This window comes from Lactuca saligna, chromosome 1 (assembly GCF_052625555.1).
Source record: "Lactuca saligna cultivar CGN05327 chromosome 1, ASM5262555v1, whole genome shotgun sequence".
Taxonomy (NCBI): Eukaryota; Viridiplantae; Streptophyta; class Magnoliopsida; order Asterales; family Asteraceae; genus Lactuca; species Lactuca saligna.
In genome coordinates, this window is record NC_136417.1 from 8,342,420 (window position 1) to 8,361,245 (window position 18,826).

The 18,826-nt window shown below is 34.8% G+C and overlaps 3 protein-coding genes across 5 annotated transcripts; 1 reads left to right on the forward strand and 2 right to left on the reverse strand.

Annotated features, from left to right (window-relative positions):
• The first annotated feature begins 223 nt into the window (after positions 1-223).
• LOC145045511 (ChaC-like family protein) lies at positions 224-2,016 on the forward strand. Of its 2 annotated transcripts, none has more exons than XM_078993848.1 (8): positions 224-412; positions 505-581; positions 867-920; positions 1,025-1,081; positions 1,171-1,211; positions 1,288-1,362; positions 1,572-1,651; positions 1,728-2,016. In XM_078993848.1, the coding sequence occupies exons 1-8, from the start codon at positions 304-306 to the stop codon at positions 1,796-1,798; spliced, it is 564 nt and encodes a 187-aa protein (XP_078849974.1). In that variant the 5' UTR covers positions 224-303; the 3' UTR covers positions 1,799-2,016. The 2 variants fall into 2 exon arrangements, with proteins under 2 accessions (XP_078849974.1, XP_078850018.1); XM_078993892.1 differs by having other exon boundaries at positions 227-412; positions 1,288-1,356.
• A 103-nt stretch (positions 2,017-2,119) lies between these two features.
• Positions 2,120-5,276, reverse strand: LOC145045435 (uncharacterized). The gene is made up of 4 exons (XM_078993781.1): positions 3,618-5,276; positions 3,344-3,528; positions 2,970-3,193; positions 2,120-2,880 (listed from the first exon to the last, which is right to left on the reverse strand). Exons 1-4 carry the CDS (start codon positions 4,978-4,980, stop codon positions 2,169-2,171), a joined length of 2,484 nt encoding a protein of 827 aa, XP_078849907.1. The 5' UTR covers positions 4,981-5,276; the 3' UTR covers positions 2,120-2,168.
• Positions 5,277-11,966: 6,690 nt separating this feature from the next.
• LOC145045614 (DNA ligase) lies at positions 11,967-16,467 on the reverse strand. Of its 2 annotated transcripts, none has more exons than XM_078994000.1 (7): positions 16,241-16,467; positions 14,328-14,433; positions 13,820-14,103; positions 13,183-13,585; positions 13,028-13,098; positions 12,810-12,934; positions 11,967-12,574 (listed from the first exon to the last, which is right to left on the reverse strand). In XM_078994000.1, the coding sequence occupies exons 1-7, from the start codon at positions 16,318-16,320 to the stop codon at positions 12,162-12,164; spliced, it is 1,482 nt and encodes a 493-aa protein (XP_078850126.1). In that variant the 5' UTR covers positions 16,321-16,467; the 3' UTR covers positions 11,967-12,161. The 2 variants fall into 2 exon arrangements, with proteins under 2 accessions (XP_078850126.1, XP_078850091.1); XM_078993965.1 differs by having other exon boundaries at positions 13,028-13,101.
• Positions 16,468-18,826: the final 2,359 nt, after the last annotated feature.

The window sequence follows — 18,826 nt, forward strand, 5'->3', positions numbered from 1 at the left end:
TATGTAAGACAGGAACCAAGCGCATAATAAAAACAAATAGAAGGGACCAAACACGTAACAAAAACAAACAGGAAGGACCTTCCGAATTAAAAAAATAAGTTAGGGATCAAACGTGCAAATTACCCCAAACCATAGGGACCATTCGTGTAATTTACTCTTTTTATAACATTAATTATTAGAAAAATCTCATTATTCCTTAGATGTTTTGATAGAAACGTTGTAGTTGGTTTACATGTGATATGGAGGACAAAAAGGCACTTTTCCCCCAAATTTGTTCTAGCAGGGGCAGGGCATCGGGTGAAAATGGTGATGTGGGTATTCGGGTACGGTTCATTGATCTGGAAAGCAGGGTTTCACTACGATGATCGCCTTGTTGGTTTCATCAAAGATTATCGTCGCGTCTTCTATCAAGGTCCCACTCTCCTTCTATTTTGACCTTTTCTTTTTTCAATTCAACTTATCGCCTTCATTTATTGATGTGAATGTGATTATGATTTATGGCAGGAAGTACTGACCACAGAGGCACGCCAGAATTTCCAGGAAGAACTGTTACTTTGGAACCTGCACAGGGAGAGGTTTGCGTAAGTCCCTTCAATTCCATTTCCACTGTTTTCACTGAACTAATTTCATACTCGGACTTAAAATCCGTTTTCCGGATGAGCGTTGTAAAACTAAATTATTGAGGCTTCAACATACAATTAATCGCTTGAAGCTATGAACATGTGTAGTTAATCTTATAATGAACACAATGACCTGTGTGTCAATGATCTAAAACTCATCTTAATAGTTGTTATTATCTTCATAGTATACACAACCGTCTTGAAAATATTTAGTTTCTTTGTTGATGAGTTTCCAACTGGTTATAGTGGGGTGTTGCCTACAAGGTGTCGAGGAAGGAAGATGAAGAAGTGGCATTAACGGTATTGCTAAGTATTAATAGTTTCTAGTCTTCAGTTGTGTTGTTTTTATTTATGGGATAATGTTATTGATTTTGTATCTGCAATTCCATGTTGTTGTTGTTCAGTATCTTGAAGTGAGGGAAAAACAATATGACAAGAAGGCATATGTTGATTTCTTCACAGTAAGTTATTTACTTGTAGATATGTTCATATAAATATCATATGTTGTTATAGTAAGAAACGAAAATCTCATGTCATTTATGCATTTCAGGAACCATCAGCTTCATCACCCGCTGTTACTGGGGTAATGGTGTAAGTTCCTTAAAGCAATGCCCATGACATGACATGACATAATGTAAGATCATAACCTGCTGTTTTTACTATCCAGATATATAGCATCTCCAGATAAATCCAACAAAAATTACTTGGGACCTGCTACAGTTGAAGAGATTGCCAAGTTTGTGTACTCTTTTAAATCTTTTTTTTTTTTTTTTTTTTTTTATATTTTTAATTTCAATCCTACACGAATCGACATTTTTTTTTAATTCAGTTGCTCATTTTTTTTTAATGTTAATGTAAAGTAGGATGCTATAACACACATATAAATGAAAGTATGTTGCTATGTAATCATCTGTCTCTTATTTTGACTATCAATTATGTTTGATATTGCAGGCAAATTGTCCTTGCAGAAGGACCCTCTGGACCCAACAGAGACTACCTTTTCAACCTTGAGAAGACATTGTTACAGATGGGTAAAAACCTGTTGACTGTTGAGTTGCTTGATGATATATGTAAATCTTTTTAAAGGTTAATTTGTCTTTTTTACAGGATGCAAGGACGAACATGTTATGAAGATTGCTGACAATGCAAGAAAACTGATTTCAGGCGTTGAAGAGTGAAGACTGAAAATCTGGATTAGAATCTGTCATAATCGGCATATCATTGTTCAACGTCATTATTGCATATTCTGAACCAATTTCCATTATTGGGTATCAGGATACATGAATTTGATTATAGAATTTTTCATTCACAACTATGTCCAAAGTAATGAATAAATTCAAACAAATATCCGGATGGTCTTTTTCATTCAGGATATGTAAGGGGCTATTTTCTTTCATTTAATTGTTTAATGGGTTAAGCACTTAATCTAGACAGCTATATATATATGGCTTCTATTTCTACCAAATATTATAAATTTTCAGATGAACTAGCTATTAACATATTTACCCTAAAAAACCTCTTTATATACCTAAAAACTATTAGAAAAAACTATTTTAATCTGATCTGCTCATGAGCTTTTAATGCATCACAACTAAAGTCCTGTAAAGCCTTGAAAACTGGAATCAAACCTCCTTTTAAACAGCTGGAAGCAGCATCATGAACTAATTTCACCGCTTCCTTATGTCTCCTCCGTGCTTCTTCCGTCTTCTTTCTCAGCAATTGCAACTCCATTTTCCGATCATCCGCCTCCAAAAATCCCCTTTCCAACGCATCGATTCGAAGGTTCTGACGTTTTTCCGAGAAATCCTTCGCAAGTTGCTCGGTTTTGAGCCGTTGATTCAACTCGTCTTCTCGTGTCTCCAACAGCTTCCTCAAATTCGAAGCAAAAACACGTATCGCCGTCGAGACGTGTTCTTCTGAAACACGTTTTACTCCGTTGTGCCAATCGTTGCATATCATGAAAATTGGAGGAGCTCCGATACGACCAGGTGAAAACGGGATATTTCCGTCGATTGTTACTTCCGATTCATGATCGATGCATTCCTGAAGCCACGCGTTTAATGAATTAGCGAAGGATTTCTGAGCGTTAATCCAATCCTCAAAATGTTTGCACCAACTGAGAACGACGATTATGAGCTCAACTGTCGCATTATCACTTCGGGAACTCATGTTTGCCTTTAGATTCCAGGTTTTGCTTGAACTGACGACCTGAAATTGCTTCAGGTGACATTTGACGATCAATTTCCACATCCTTACGAATCTGTGCATATGATATGGATGAGAATTACTTGATGCAATTCCGCAATTAACAATTAGTTGATGTTGTAATTAACTAGAAGAACTTCGTACCCATATATTAACTCACTGAGTTGTGGCTGCAATTCTTCATCTCTCACCTTCTGTATCTTGCTAGATACAGCATCAATACTTTTGATGCATACATCAAGTTTAGTCATTGTTCTTCTTACAGAAGCGCGTACAGCATCAATTTTAGTATATTCAGCTCCACGTGCATCCAAATCTTTCAGCTTCTTCGACATTTTATCATATTTCAGCCTTAGCCGTTCTTCATCCTAAAATCAGTGCAATTACCTGAAGTATCATTTTGAGATTACTATAAAACAAATGGAAGTACAGTTCTACACTGAGGAATAATTTCACCACTTGAGCATGAACATTAAAAAGAAAACTGAAGGCCTTAAGGATATATTATTACTAATTACCTTAACTTGCTTGTATAATTTCTTCTCCCATGTATAAAGCTTCTCCAAGGTAGAAGAAAGACTAATGGATGCAACTGCATCAAGATGATAAGATCTTGCTAATTTGGTTGTTTGAGAACGTGAGAGTTGTGATTGTTTTGTATTGAGTGAGGATGAGAAAGGATACATAATCATAGATAAAGCCACTGCAGAGTGACAATCATATACTAGCATTTATCAATCATATTAAATAGTGAGAAAATATTGAAGGCAACAGAGATCAATTTTTCTTTACCTTTAAGAAGTGCAAACTTGGGGTGATAAGGAACCTTCCCTGATTCAAGCAACATGTCAACCTCCTTCCCATAACCAAAAGCAATGTTAAATTCATTCTTGATTTCATTGAATACCTCTTCAAGACCCAAAGAACCATGAGGAGATAATCTTTTTAAACTACTCAATCTTGATGATTCAACCTCTTCATCTGCATCAACACTCACCTCTTTTTTCTCACCCGCACTTTCTGAAACAGTACTACGGATACTCGTATCTACTTCAATATCTATGGAGTGTGAGGGTACTGAATCTGAAGTGCCTTCACTGTTTCTTGATGGCATTGGCACTCTCTTAGAACTTCCCCCACTACTTTGAGATGAATTAACTTGAATATTTTCTTTTGGAACAAACCTTGTTGTGTCTTCTCTTTTGTTCCTTGTTGTATCCAACTTAACTTCTTCACTGTGAGACTCATTTTCTGTTTCTTCTTCCAAGTCAGGAATTCCCTCTCGTTCTCTCACTTCACTTGTATCTGGACTACTATACCCATACCCATATCCATAACTCGGGTACCCATTTTCGTAGCCTTCAAAGAAGTTAAGAAAATCCCAATCAGAAACTTTAGGTGGAGGAGGAGGTGAAGGAGCTTCGGTGGGATTGTGTTTGGTAAATCCAGAAAAATCTCCATTCGCGTACACATTAGAATTATAATCTGATTGAAACCGCCTTTCTTCCTTATGAACAACAGTATTCATAGCTGGGGCTGATTTTTTCATATAATACATATTTGAATTCCCACTGTAAGAATAAAAAATCCCTCCGTATGGGCCCCAAGCTGATTCATACGAAGGACCATTAGGAAATTGATGTGGTGATGGCGCTAAGTTTCTTCGATAAGGATCAACGTCATTCCAATTGGTTTGATTGTGATTGTGATTGTAGTCTGGATAAAACGATGATAATGACGATTTGCTATGGTTTCCTGGAACACTATCATCATCATCGTCATCATCACCATCGTGGATATGAATATGACCACCGGAAGAGGAATGTAAATCCGATTCAGAATCAGAAGATAGTTGGAGATGTGAGTCGTTGTTACGATCAATGGAATGAATATGTGAAATGGAACTGTTGGTCTTACTACCTTCATCAGATGGCAATGTGAGTGCAGGGGAAGACGCAGAGGATGAGGAGACTACAAGCTCTTCATCAACAAATCGAGACAGTGCATAGCCGATGTCATTAAGAGAGCGAAAATAAGCTATATGTGAAGAAGACAAATCATACCGATAGTCCATTGCAGACTTGATCATTTCCTTTCTAGCTCTGCAACGTTTCACCAATGGTAAATCGTCGACTTTAGAACTTCCGCAGCCCATGGTATACAATCAACCACCAGCACCACCGCGAAACCCTGGCCCTGGTTCTCGTATCATCGTCATCTAAGCCGTCGTACCTTCACGTACAAAAACTATCGCCAAACAATCACGAAATAGGTGAATATTTTCTGCATATCAATGTACGTTCACACAGCTGTAATTTTGAAATTGGTTTTATTACAATCTACACACACATAATGAAGGTGAGGCAGGACTCAGGACTCAGGAGATTGTTGAAATTTCTTACGCGTGATGAACGCAACACGTCTATTTGGTGTCTTAAGAAATAAGAAATGGTTAGATTAGAAAATTCTACACTTTCTGTTAAAATAATGAGTTCGTTCAAATAAGAATATGTGAGAAACCACTCCTACATATCCTCTTACAGTTATGTAAAAAAAACAATTATAAAATGATCAAAACAATAAATATTATAATATTATGTTTGAGCAAAAAATCTTATTATATATTTTTTTAGAGTTGACCAACATTTGTTTTTTTATTTCATTTAATCTGATGATTTTTTTAATGCATTCATTTTAGGTCATCAAACTAACGAATGACATATTAAAAACATATGTAATCTTTGTTTTCTGGTTTCACCCTCAAATGCTATGATAGGGTTTTTTTATACACTTCATCTTATTATTTTTTAATCTATTTTTGACTATTTTTCATTGGAAGGTTTTTAGCAGGGTTTTTTTTTTTTTTTTTTAATTTTTAATATTACAATCTATCTTTTTAAAATTTCTATATTTTTTTCCACCTTTTAATAAAATCAGAAAAATAGCTAATGATATAAAATTACAAGTCAAACAAATAAAAATTCTTAATTAAATTTACAAGTCAAGCACGTAAAAATGCGGATCCTTTGGAGTCCACATAGATATATTATTTAATTTAATTTTTTCAAAATTGAAATAATAATAATAATAATAATAATAATAATAATAATAATAATAATAATAATAATCCTCATGTTTATCACACCTCCTCTTCTTGAAGTTTCATCTCCTCCTCTGACCCTCTCTCAACATCAGCCTTATTTCCACATATTTTCTTTAAATCAACGGTGAATGCAACCAATTGTTCAATTGATTCTTACACAAATTCGGTACTTAACCCGAAAAACACATAATAATAATAATCCTCATGTTTATCATGCCTCCTCTTCTTGACGTTTCATCCTTCTCCACTGACCCCTCTCTCAACATCAGCTTTATTTTCGCATATTTTCTTTAAATCAACGACGAATGCAACAAATCGTTCAATTGATTCTTACACAAATTTGGTACTTCACCCGAAAAACACATTAAAACACATAAACAAAAATTCTTGGCTTTCGAACCACAAACCTTTGGGTTTTTTTTTTTTTTTTTGTCAATCCTTGTAATCCACAGGCTTAAATTTTTGTAATTTGCTCTCTTTTCAATATTCAATCGGATAGACAAAAGAACAATACGAGGGAATTGTAGAACAATTGGAAGGTTTTAAGTGTGAAATTTAAAAAAACTTGAGGCACAAATACACAAATCTATGAATGACATGACACAACATTAATACACAATATGAATACATCAGGAAAGGAAGATAAAGTTTATTTCTCTACACACGATATGAATACATCTTGAAAAGGAAGATAAAGCTTATTTCTCTATGACGGATACACGAATTGCCAGGTAGTATGTTAACGTATCTAACGATCGAAATCATAACGATAAATGAATGATTATATGAGGTTTTTTTAGAACGGCTAACAAACACATCCATTAATCTTATTTTTAAATCTACTCTTTATCTACAATGGCCTTTAACCCTCAACCTCTTGTGGAGGGGCGTCTTTCCACTGTACTTGATACCACTAAGCTATACGCATTTTGGTGAAGGATTATGAGATTTGTGACGATGATACTCATGAGCTTTGTGTTTGCTTTACGAGGCTTGATCTTGGTGTATCCTCGTTTCGAAACCTAATATGGATGTATAAAGAGGGTCAAGAGTATTACTAGGATGTTCTCGGTAATATTTTCCGATGCCTAAATTAGAATAAAGGAATTATGTATTAAAAGAATAAAATGACAATGTATAAGAGAGAGAGAGAGAGAGAGTGTGTGTGATGATGGTAAATGTATCTTGGATAATATTGTTTATATCGAGGACACTATGTACATAAGGATTTATTATTTATCAAGTACTGGATTTCATCTTTGTCATTGATTTTAAGGGATTGCATTGATACTTCTTGTACCATTATACTGTTTATTGTAATAAAAAGATATCTTGGTCAGACATCTATGTCGAATTCGACCATCAGAATTCGGTTATCTAAACACAAAAAGGACGGTACCATATCAAGTAGTTTTTTCCTAAATAACATATAATCATTATGACCGGCTGAAGGGCTACGTGTCGTACATGTAGTGAAGATAATTACCTAGGAGGGTAATGAATTATTGTTTGGTTCACAGCTAGGCAATTTCCTTTTTTGTTCATATTTAACCATCCAACTTGTTAAAGTTCTTCACATAATACTATTGTTTCAGAAATCAGTAGTCAAAGGCAGGAACATTCGATACATTCTTGTTACCTCAAACCATTTATCACATTCTTTTGTAAATTGTCACAAATTATTACCCCTAATGTACTAATATAAATGTAGAAAGTTTTAATATATATCAAGTAAGAAAATAGTCAAATACAATCAACGAGCTAGCAACATAGTAGCATATAAATCAGTCATTTAAAGTATATTAGTGCATCTTTAAAGTTCCAACTGTGAAAGTATAGGACCTAGTAAGTTTGTGGTTTGAAAGGAAACACCTTAGTATATTTAGATCCTTAAGGTGTATTTAGGGGAAGTACCTTCAATCATCTAAAGTATGTTAGTGTACCTTTAAAGTTTTGATTGGATAAGCATAGGACCTAGTGAGTTAATGTTTTTAAGGGAAATATCTTTGTGTATTTTAGTATACTTAGACCCTTAAGGTGTATTTAGGGGAAATACTTTAGTATACTTAGACCATGTTAACATTTTACCTTGATGATGACGACAAGTTAAGTGTATTCGATAAGAAGATTAAAAATGAACTCTAATCAATTTACTAACATAATTCGGCCATACAAAAGAAAATAAATATACAAGTATTTGATTTGTGTGAGAAGCTCCCAACCTCACAAAATGTTTGTGTAGACTGCAATCGACTCCGACTTCCGACTTAAATTTCTAAAACAATGTTATTATGTGAACAACTTTAACAAGTTGGATGATCGAATGTGAACAAAAAAAGGAAATTGTCTAGATATGAACAAAACCAACTACCGACTTCAACTACAACCGCACAATGGTTATATGTGAACACTTCCAAATAGTTTTTTGTCTTCATGTATACAAAAAAAGTTACCCAAATATAAACAAAATAAAAAGGAAATTATCCTACCAAGTAAATTTTCTTAACATAAAAGGACAAGAGTCTTTTATTGCATTTGTTGTTTTTTGTTATAATTATTAGACATACTTTATTTGAACCTTTGACTTAGTTATGGGAAAATAAAATTAAATATTAATGTATTGAGCACTACAAAATCACAAATAATTTTTTTTTGGGTATTTGTAACCCACTTTTAATAGTAACTTCGGTCCTATTGTGGCGTTTTGATTTAGTATGTGAAGGATTTGAAGGGGTATACGAATTAATAATAGATATAACAATTCTTATGTTGGTATTATTTATTTGAGTGTAGACAATAAGTCTAGTGTGATACTCTTATGATGTTTATCAAGTACTGATGCAACAAGAAACAAAAGTTGTAACATTCGAAAGTATTGGTATGTTTCCTCTTAACCCTTTTTGCAAAAACCTTTCATTTTGGTCCCTAACTCAGTACGTGGGGCGTACCCTATAGGTACACTGAGCATACTGTCTCTTCGATGGATCGCGGATGCACCCACGTACGTTGTGCGTACGTGGGAGAATGCAGGACGTACTCCGTCCAACTATAAACCCTAGTATTTGGGGTTTTACCCCTATATAAGCTCATTGTGTCACTTGATCCTTACCTCTTATCGGCCTCCATATCACCTAAACCCTAATCTCGACTCTTAGCCACCATTTTAGTGTTCTTGAGCTCTTGTGAAGGATATTAGTGTTGTCTTGTGCATTTTGAAGATATAGAAGGTCATTAAAGATTCATTACTTAGAGTGAAGCTTAGAGATCCAGATTTATCACCTCTTTTGCAAGCTATTGAAGGTAAAATGTTCTTAGCTTGACATCTCTTTGTGTAGATCTAGTTTAGGGTGATTCATGGCTTATTTTAGTCCCTTTTGTTTGTTCTTGTGAGTAAAGGTTACCCCATGAGCTTAGTCTCTAGATCTGGACGTTTTAGAGGTCCCTAATGCATAAAAATGTCACATTGATGGGTTTTGTGCAATCATGCAAAGTTGATGTCTCATTTTTTGGAGCTAAGATGCTAGAATTAGGCCTTGGAGTGTTTTTAGCGATGCAAAGGCTTAAATCCTTCAACTTTATGGGTTAGGACCTTAATATTATGATACTTTGTGGATTGGATGATAAGTTCTGAAGTGATTAAGTCATTTGGCCAAAGGTTTGGGACCAACCTAGTACATGGGGTGTACTCCTAGGTATGCTGAGTGTACTGGCTGCGAGCCCATTTCCGAATCGATCGCGTACGTGGGGCGTACGAGCACGTTAGGCTGCGCTGAAGGAGTTGTAGGCTTGGGTCTTTGGGTTATGTTTGGGCTTGGCCTCTTAACTCTTATGAATAATTTTTAGACTTTGGGCTTTCTTAGATTAGGCCATATTGGGCTTTAGGTGCTATTTAGGAAATCGGGTCTTTAGGGAGAAAATGGGTTGGGCCAAGTAGGAAAAAGGGTAAAATTGTAATTTACACTGGATGTTGGACAAGTGATCTAGACTCTTGATTCTGGATTAAGACCCAATTATTAATTGGGTATTATTGATGATGTTACCACGGTGATTTCCCAGATCAGTAGATTAAGACTTTATCTGAGAGACTCAACAGCTTGAGGTAAGTTTCCTTATTGTGTTTAGTGGGTTAAAGGCACCAATGTTGGCCCATGGTTTATTATGTTTAGGATGCGGGTTGTCTGAGTAACTCTTGCATATGTTATGTGTTTATATGTATACCGGACGGGGATCGATGTCGTGCAGGGTCTGATGATTATATTATTTGCTATTTATTTTTTTTGATTTTGGCATGTGTTTATATGTTTGTATGTATATCGGACGGAGTCCGATGCCAAACGAGGCCTAATGACTGACAAATATGTTCCGAACAGAGTTCGATGCCGCACGGGCCTATTATATGTTTGACATGTATGGTATGTGGTATTTTAGGGAACTTATTAAAATTTGTGCTTATGGTTTTCTGTTTATGTTTCAGTTACTTATGATTCGAAGGGAAAGAGTCTGTGATGATTGTAGTGCGCACACCACATTATTCCGTATTTTATATTACTCTGATGTACTGGGATATTTATTGATACACATTGATTTACTATGGTTTTCATGATGTTCTGGATAATGGTTTTATTAATTTAAAAACTAAAAATTTTAATCTTATTTTTTGGGACGTTACAAAAGTGTTCAAAAAACACAACCAATGATCGTAATTTTGTCTAAATCTATTTATGTTTTACGAAGTACTTGAGATATTATATTTAAATTTGATACTAACCAACCACATTTTCATGTATTTTAAGTTTAAATTGAATTAGTTATATACAAACAATTGATTTACTTTGATTGCTTAATGATATGATTAAAAGAAAAGGACAAATTTAACCTAATCAAATAGTTACTTTTAAAAAATAGTCATAAAATTAAGAAATTATCCAAATAGCCACAAAAGTAACATGTGGCACTTAATGGTGTGCGATTTCGTTGTAAGCAAAGCCCATGAGTCCATATATAAGTGTTTAATGAATAACCTTATGCATCAAACACTTATATAATCTCATTTGAGAATAAAATACATAAGATTGACGAGAGAAAATATCGGGAAGATACCATTTGCGATTTCAACATCCCAAAACTGAAAATTTTGAAGAATAAAAAATATTATATAGTTTTGATGAAATTGCAGGTTTAACCCAAAATAACGATCCAAATGATGAAATCGTATACCATGTAGGTTCATTTGCGATTAATGGGTCATTTTTTGAAAAGGGTTTAGAAGATTAAGCTAAATTTGTCTTTTTTATATAATTTATAAGGTATTATAATAAAGAAGATTTAAGACAAATTTAATGATATAATTAAAAGAAAAGGATAAATTTAACCTAAATTTGTCTTTTTTTTTTTATATAATCTTATGCATCAGATACTTATATAATCTCATTTGAGAATAAATACATAAGATTGACGAGAGAAAATATCGGGAAAATGCCATTTGCGATTTCAACATCCCAAAACTGAAAATTTTGAAGAATAAAAATATTATATAGTTTTGATGAAATTGCAGGTTTAACCCAAAATAACAATCCAAATAATAAAATCGTATACCATGTAGGTTCATTTACGATTTCGATTGCTATATGGATCATTTTTTAAAAGGGTTTAGAAGATTAAGCTAAATTTGTCTTTTTTATATAATTTATAAGGTATTATAATAAAGAAGATTTAAGACAAAAATTTAAAAATATAACAAAATATTAGGGCATTTTTTGGAAAGCTGTTAAGTTATTAAAAGATATAGGTCAAATATTAAACAATGTTGAATGACTTCAACAGTCATACACAAAATATTACTTTATTGTGAACATTGAAACAAGCCATTAGTATTTAGTACCGACAGGAATGTCTAAAGATGGGACCCCAAGAAGCTCATATCGTTTAAATGTCCCAAAATAATATTTAATTGACTATTCTAGCTATTTGATTCTATGATTTCAAATCAGACATCACAAAACCCAATTATTGAAGATGTAAATCAGGTATGGAATCACTTACCAGTAATTATTAGTCTTAAATATATAGGCAGCCACCTTAATAAATAATACATGGGTCTTAGTCCTTCTAAATACTTATAAAAGTTAACCGGTCTAAAAAAAAACATGAGGATTCTAGAAAAAATTAAAAAAAGCTACTGCAATGCAACGGCTTATAAATGTTGTAACATCATAATGATTGATGATTTCATATTAAACCATCTCATCATTCCCTGTTACCTCTTCACTCTTACTCTCATCCACCTTATTATCCTCATCATCATTTTTACCATCATCATCATCATCACCATCACCTCCCTGATCATCATCGTTTTTATCATCCTTGTCATCATCACCACCTTCCTCATCATCATTTTTATCATCGCCATCTTTGTCATCACCTTCTTCCTGATCATCGCCATCAGCATCTTCATTATCAGAGTCCTCTGAATCATCATCAGAGTCTTCTGATGATTCATCGTCATCGCTCTCGATAGCTACTTTAGGTTTTGGTGGGGCCACAAAATTGAATGTTGACCTTCTGCGTGACCCCACAACAATGTTGCTTGTGTCAATTCCTTCCAGCTCTTTCGCCTTTTCTTTTCTCCGTTTCACTTCTTTGATTTCTAATCAAATAAATAATTGTATTCTCATTCATTAATATTCCATCAACATACATCATGTCAGTAGGCCCATTAAGGCCCCAATCCGTTTAACACAGAACAAGACAAAACATAACAGGTGGGACAAGGACTTCCTCTCTCAATCTCTTGTGATCTTGTCAGTGAAAAAGACATAAATGCCCTCTTTGTCCTCATCATAAAAAATAAGCCCTAGAAACCTTAAATAATTAATACAAACCTTTTTCACTAGGGTTTGAAGATAACCCTTCTTTTGAGAGAATCTCTTTCAGTTCCTTTACTAAGATCGCCTCACGTTGCTCCTCAGGAGCTTGCTTGGCTTTCCGGTATACTGTAGGGGCAACACTGTCAATGAAAAAAAAGTTTAAAAGTTAGAAAGAAAACTCATAAACATGCAATTATCTTGTTTAATATGTCTAAAAGAGGAAATAAAATTACATCATCCCACAAGCTTTAATAATCGATTTGAGTCGCTCCACTTTCTTTCCATAAACAGGTGCCACCACTTCCTTCTGTTATTAATAAGATTTCAATTTAACATATATGGAAAAAATTAATCAAAATATTTATAACAAACAAAATGAGATACCGACTTTTTCAGTTTTTTCAGCAGAGGATTCGGATTTTTCACCCGAAGAATCCTCGTCAGCATCTTTTACATTTTTCTTCTTAACAGATGTTTCTTCAGCATTTTTAATCTTTTTTTTCTTGGGTTGCTCGGTTTCTTGAACAGGTTTTTTACGTTTCTTGGGTGCTTCAGATTTTTGGGGTTTTGTTTTTGGGGCCGATTTCTTTTTTGGTTTTACTTCAACTTCTTTCTCTTCACTTTCACTATGTGAAGAATCAGCATCATCTGATTTATTTGGTGTGTGATTTTGAGAATTCAAAACCTCATCTAATTGTTTACTTATTAGTTTCTTAAAAGGGTCAAGAGAGAATTTTTCTACTTCAAGATCTTCCTCTATAAGCCGACGTACACTCGCCACAGTAAGTTCCCTGAAAAAAATAATTACTATGAATCTGTAAAATTACCAAAACAAAACAAAAAGTCTTAACAGAAATCATGTCAGATGTCAGTTAATGATTTGCAAAAAGGTTAAAACTTTCAGCAACCCTTGAGTCGCCCACACTGCATATAATATATGGGCCTACAAAGAGCCCAATCCACATTGGAAATGAAACCACAAAGAAAAATATAAAATGAAATAATTTGGTATATAAGTTACATACTCGGATTTAGATCGAAAATATGTTGCCTTTTTCCAAATGGCCTTCTTTATCATGTCTTCAGTGGGTATTTTGTCCTGAGTTTTAGGTTTTTCAGATTTGGCTGATTTGTTTCCTGATAAGAGGCCCATTACAGGGGAGTCGTCAACTTTATCTTCATCATCACCTGTTACTTTTTGCTCTTTGGGTTGCTCTTCCACTTCCTCTTCCTCTTCCTCTTCCTTTTTAACCTTCTCTGATTTAATTTGTTTGGAAACATTGTCCTCATCTTCTGTTTCACTCAATAACTACCAGTAAAAAGCAAATCACACTATGAAAACCTAAAACATCTCTAAAATACCATATTAAATCAACAATATGTATCTTCACACTATGGATGAAGTACCATATTTCACATTAAGAAAATAGGAAAAGTCCAAACACAGAGAATACTTGGAATAAGTTATCATATTTATAATTTATTCCTACCCAAAGTGAATATTACAAAATAATTATAAGAAGAGGTAGGTACCTTCTCCAACAATTGTTTAACATATTTCTTATGTTTATCCAATGCATATGTATCTAAAGCCAGATCTTTCTCCAACAATCTTCGAACTCCCTCAAAAGTTAAAGAGCTGTCTCAAGAAAGGGAAAAAGAAAACATATATGTTAGAGACATTTCATGGTTATCAGAACTTATCATTTTATACAAGACAAATAACAAACAAAAAAACTCAAGGCTGTAACCCATGCAGAATTTTCCTTTAGGTTTTTTTATTTTATGTATAAGCAACTCAAAATCAAGAACTCATTCAAGAGATCGCTGAATGTCTACATGCAATCCTTTTTGCTTTTGTGAAGTCAATATCTATCAAAAGATTCATGCATCTGACTCAAAATCCTATGTTTTTTTTCCTGTGTCTTTGTTTATAAAACTTGTTAGAAAGGGGCCAACATGCTCTCATGCCTATCTATCAACTCTTAATGATGCAATTGAAATTGAAACTCCCACACTGTGTCTCTGGCACTCTGCTAAGACTCAAACCCTTGACCATTTTTGCAACTATACCATCCACAAACCATGCTACACTTGAGGCAAATGGAAGAATTGGAATCCATTTCTGATTTCTTTCACTAGATTTTGGGGAATTCCGAATAAGTTGATTAGAAAAGGAGAAAGCTTGACATTCACAAGGGTAATAAAAAATAGACTACTCGCTTTTTGGCACAAGGGTTTGATTATATCATAGTGGCCATAGAAAATAGAAACTTTATGGCCAGTGATCAACTCATGGGTTCTTTAGAAGCCTAATTGATAAAGAAATTGAAGAGGAGAGGGGAATAACCATTGAAGCAAGCACTGTATTCAAAGAAAGATACAAGAGCTTTGTACACAACAAGACTAGCTGGTTGTGCTTTTTGAGGGCGAGAACAATGAAAAGAAAAAGGAGCCCGCATACATGTTAATAAAGAGAATGAAGTCCAATCTTATGGAGTTGGGAAGCATGTCAGGGATATTTTTCCTAATAAAGCAACATCATAATGTAAGGAGCCTTTACAATTTATTCATAATTTCATGTAGATTTATATAGACACATTACTCCACCCTCTAGTTGTAAAGGTAAATATTTCATCCTCTTTATTAGTGATTGTTTACGATAGACTTTGGTGTATTTTCTAAAAGAAAACATTACAAGCTTTCACTTGTTGTCAAAAGACTTGGTTACTCCATTCCTAACGCCGCCTAATTCTTCACAAAAGGAATTGGTTTTTAAACCAAAAAATCAATTATTTGGTTTCCCGGTTTTAGCACACCCCTAATTGTATGACACTAATTACTCCCATGCTCCAATTAATCACGAAATTCATTAGATAAACCTCCATTATTATGATGCCAGTATAGGGAGGAAGATTAAGTGTACAACGGCTAAAGCAATCACCACTGAAAAGGGTTTCTCATCAAACATACAGCTTTTTCAAACAGAAGACGTGTATCTGCCACATAACCCTAGAAGGACAACTTATTTCCCATCAATTTTGACGAAGAACATGTACCAAACTCTAGCATGTGACTTTGTTACCATTGCACTGCAACATCTTCTTTTAATGTTCTTAATATTAAAACTATGAAGTCAAGTCATGAAACAGCACAAAAGTACAGAGTCGCTACTTGTTGAAAGCAAACATGAATACTGAATTACTGAAATGCGTAAAAGAAATAGCAAGACCTAAGTGCTAACAGAAACAACATATTTGTCCCCTTGAAGGACATGATTTAGACCTCATAGCTACTTGTTCAGTCGTCATTTCTTCCACTAAATTAGCCCAATCACACACGCTAAAACGCAAGTCATGGAGAAGGAGACAGGCAAAAGAGCATTTAGGAGACGGGCGACACCCACATAACATGCGCAATAAGAAAGAGGAAAGAGGGGGACATACTCGGCTAGGTCTCTGAAATGTTGAACGCGAGAGTGCATAGCTTGCTGCACGCGAGACTCGATACTCTCCTCCTCCTTCATCTTCTGATTCCGACTACGTTTTGGCTGATTTCTATGGTTAAAGAAGAATCGGGGATATGCTGCTGGTTTCCTTGGGAAGCAGTATGAACCGACTCAAGTAATGTAGACTGATTGTCCCCAGCCCTAGGATCCCGGTTTCGGTCCTCTGCAACGAGAGCTTGTCAACAAAACATTTGCTAAATTACTACTTTAGTCCTTATTGTTTGTTGTTGAATTTATTTTTCCTGAAAACATAGTTTCCTCTCACTTTTAGTCCTTCGGCGAACACTCGCTGTCTACTAGGGGTAGGGATGAGCAAAAGGACCGAACCGGCCGGAATCGGCCCGAACCGGACCGGAACCGGGAACCGGCTTCGGCCAAAATCAAGAACCGAACCGGCCCTGCGGTTCTATCGGTCCGGTTCTACCGGTTCCTGGTTCCTACCGGTTCTTGTCGTGTCTTCAAATGTTGGAACCGGTCCTTGAAAAATAGCATCATACGGTTCCGGTTTTTGCCGGTTCTACCGGTTTTTGCCGGTTCTACCGGTTCCGGTTATATCGGTTCCGGTTCCTACCGGTTCCCGGTTCCAAAAATCTACAAAAATAACGTCCCCGTCCCGGCCCGACCGGTTCCATCGGGTTCCGGTTCCGGTGCCGGTTCCGGTTCCGATACCGGTTCCGGCCGGTTCCCCGGTCCATTTGCTCATCCCTAACTAGGGGTGAGCAAAAAAACCGGGCAACCGTTTTCAGAAATGGGAACCGCCTTAAATGGTTCCGGTTTCTGTTCTTATTTTTTCGCAACAGCTACTCGCTATATATATATATATATATATATATATATATATATATATATATATATATATATATATATATATATATATATATATATATATAGGTTCAGGTTCATTTGAGACCATTCTAATTTTGTGAGACCGTGAGACCAAATCTAAAAATAATTTTAAAATGCAAAATAAATGGAAAAATCCAAAAATTCTTTTTTTAAATATTATTTTCGGAACTTGAATTAACTAAAAAAAATATAAAAAAATATAAAAAAATCCGTTCTTTTTTTTTTGAAAAATACGTGAAATATTCTAAATAGAATATTACACTGACATATTCTAAAAAATAATTTTAAAATGCAAAATAAATGGAAAAATCTAAAAATTCTTTTTTTAAATATTATTTTCGGAACTTGAATTAACTAAAAAAAATTTTAAAAATAAAAAAAAATCTATTTTTTTTGAAAAATATGTGAAATATTCTAAATAGAATATTACACTGTACATATTCTAAAAATAATTTTAAAATGTAAAATAAATGGAAAGATCAAAAAATTCTTTTTTTAATTATTATTTTCGGAACATGAATTAACTAAAAAAAATAAAAAATAAATAAAAAAAATGCGTCTCACGGTCTCACAAAATATAGGTGGTCTCAAATGAACCTAACCATATATATATATATATATATATATATATATATATATATATATATATATATATATATATATATATTACCATCCATGTCGGTCTTCTTCTTAAAGATCCATTTGCACCCGACCGTCTTACGGCCTGGAGCATTATCAACCAAGCTCCAAACTTGGTTATCGTACATGGACTGAATCTCGCTGTCCATCGCCTCTTTCTACTTTGCAGACGTCGGGCCTGCCATGGCTTCCTTGTAGTTGTTAGGTTCATCCAAATCCACTAGTATACTATCACTAATGAACGTATCCCATTCTGTAGTAATATGAAAACCATAAAACTGGGGTTGAACCCTAACTCTATCGGAACGTCTAAGAGGTAAGGACTCGTCAATCGGTTCAACTGAAGTTTCCTCCTCGAGTTGAGCGCTAGCGTAAGAGGTTACTTTATCGCTCGAATATTGAATCTCTTCAAGATCGACTTGCCTCCCACTGTCCCCTTGCCTTATGATTTCTCGCTCTCGGAAAACCCCTCTCCCCGCAATGAAGACAACAGTATCACTCGGTCTATAGAATAGATATCCAAAGGACTTCTGCGGGTAGCCAATGAAAATACACCACTCACTACAAGGTTCGAGCTTGTCGTAAGTCTCTCGTCTTACGAAAGCCTCGCAACCCCAAACCTTGATATGTGCCAACGAGGGAGCTTTCCATATCCACATCTCGTGAGGTGTTTTGGCAACCTTCTTGGTAGAGACTAAGTTAAGGATATAGGCAGCATTCTCTAAGGCATTCCCCCATAATGTGATAGGTAGCGGAGCACGGCTCATCATGGAATGAACCATGTCTAGCAGGGTTCGATTACACCTCTCAGCCACACCATTCAAATGCGGTGTCCTAAGTGGTGTCAATTGCGAAACAATTCTGCATTCCTTGAGGTAGTCATGGAATTCAAGACTTAGGTACTATCCACCTCGATCGGATTGAAGCATCTTGATTTTCCTGCTCAACTGATTCTCCAATTCTTGGTTAAACTCTTTGAACTTTTCAAAGGTTTCTGCCTTGTGCTTGATTAAGTAGATATACCCATATTTGCTACAAT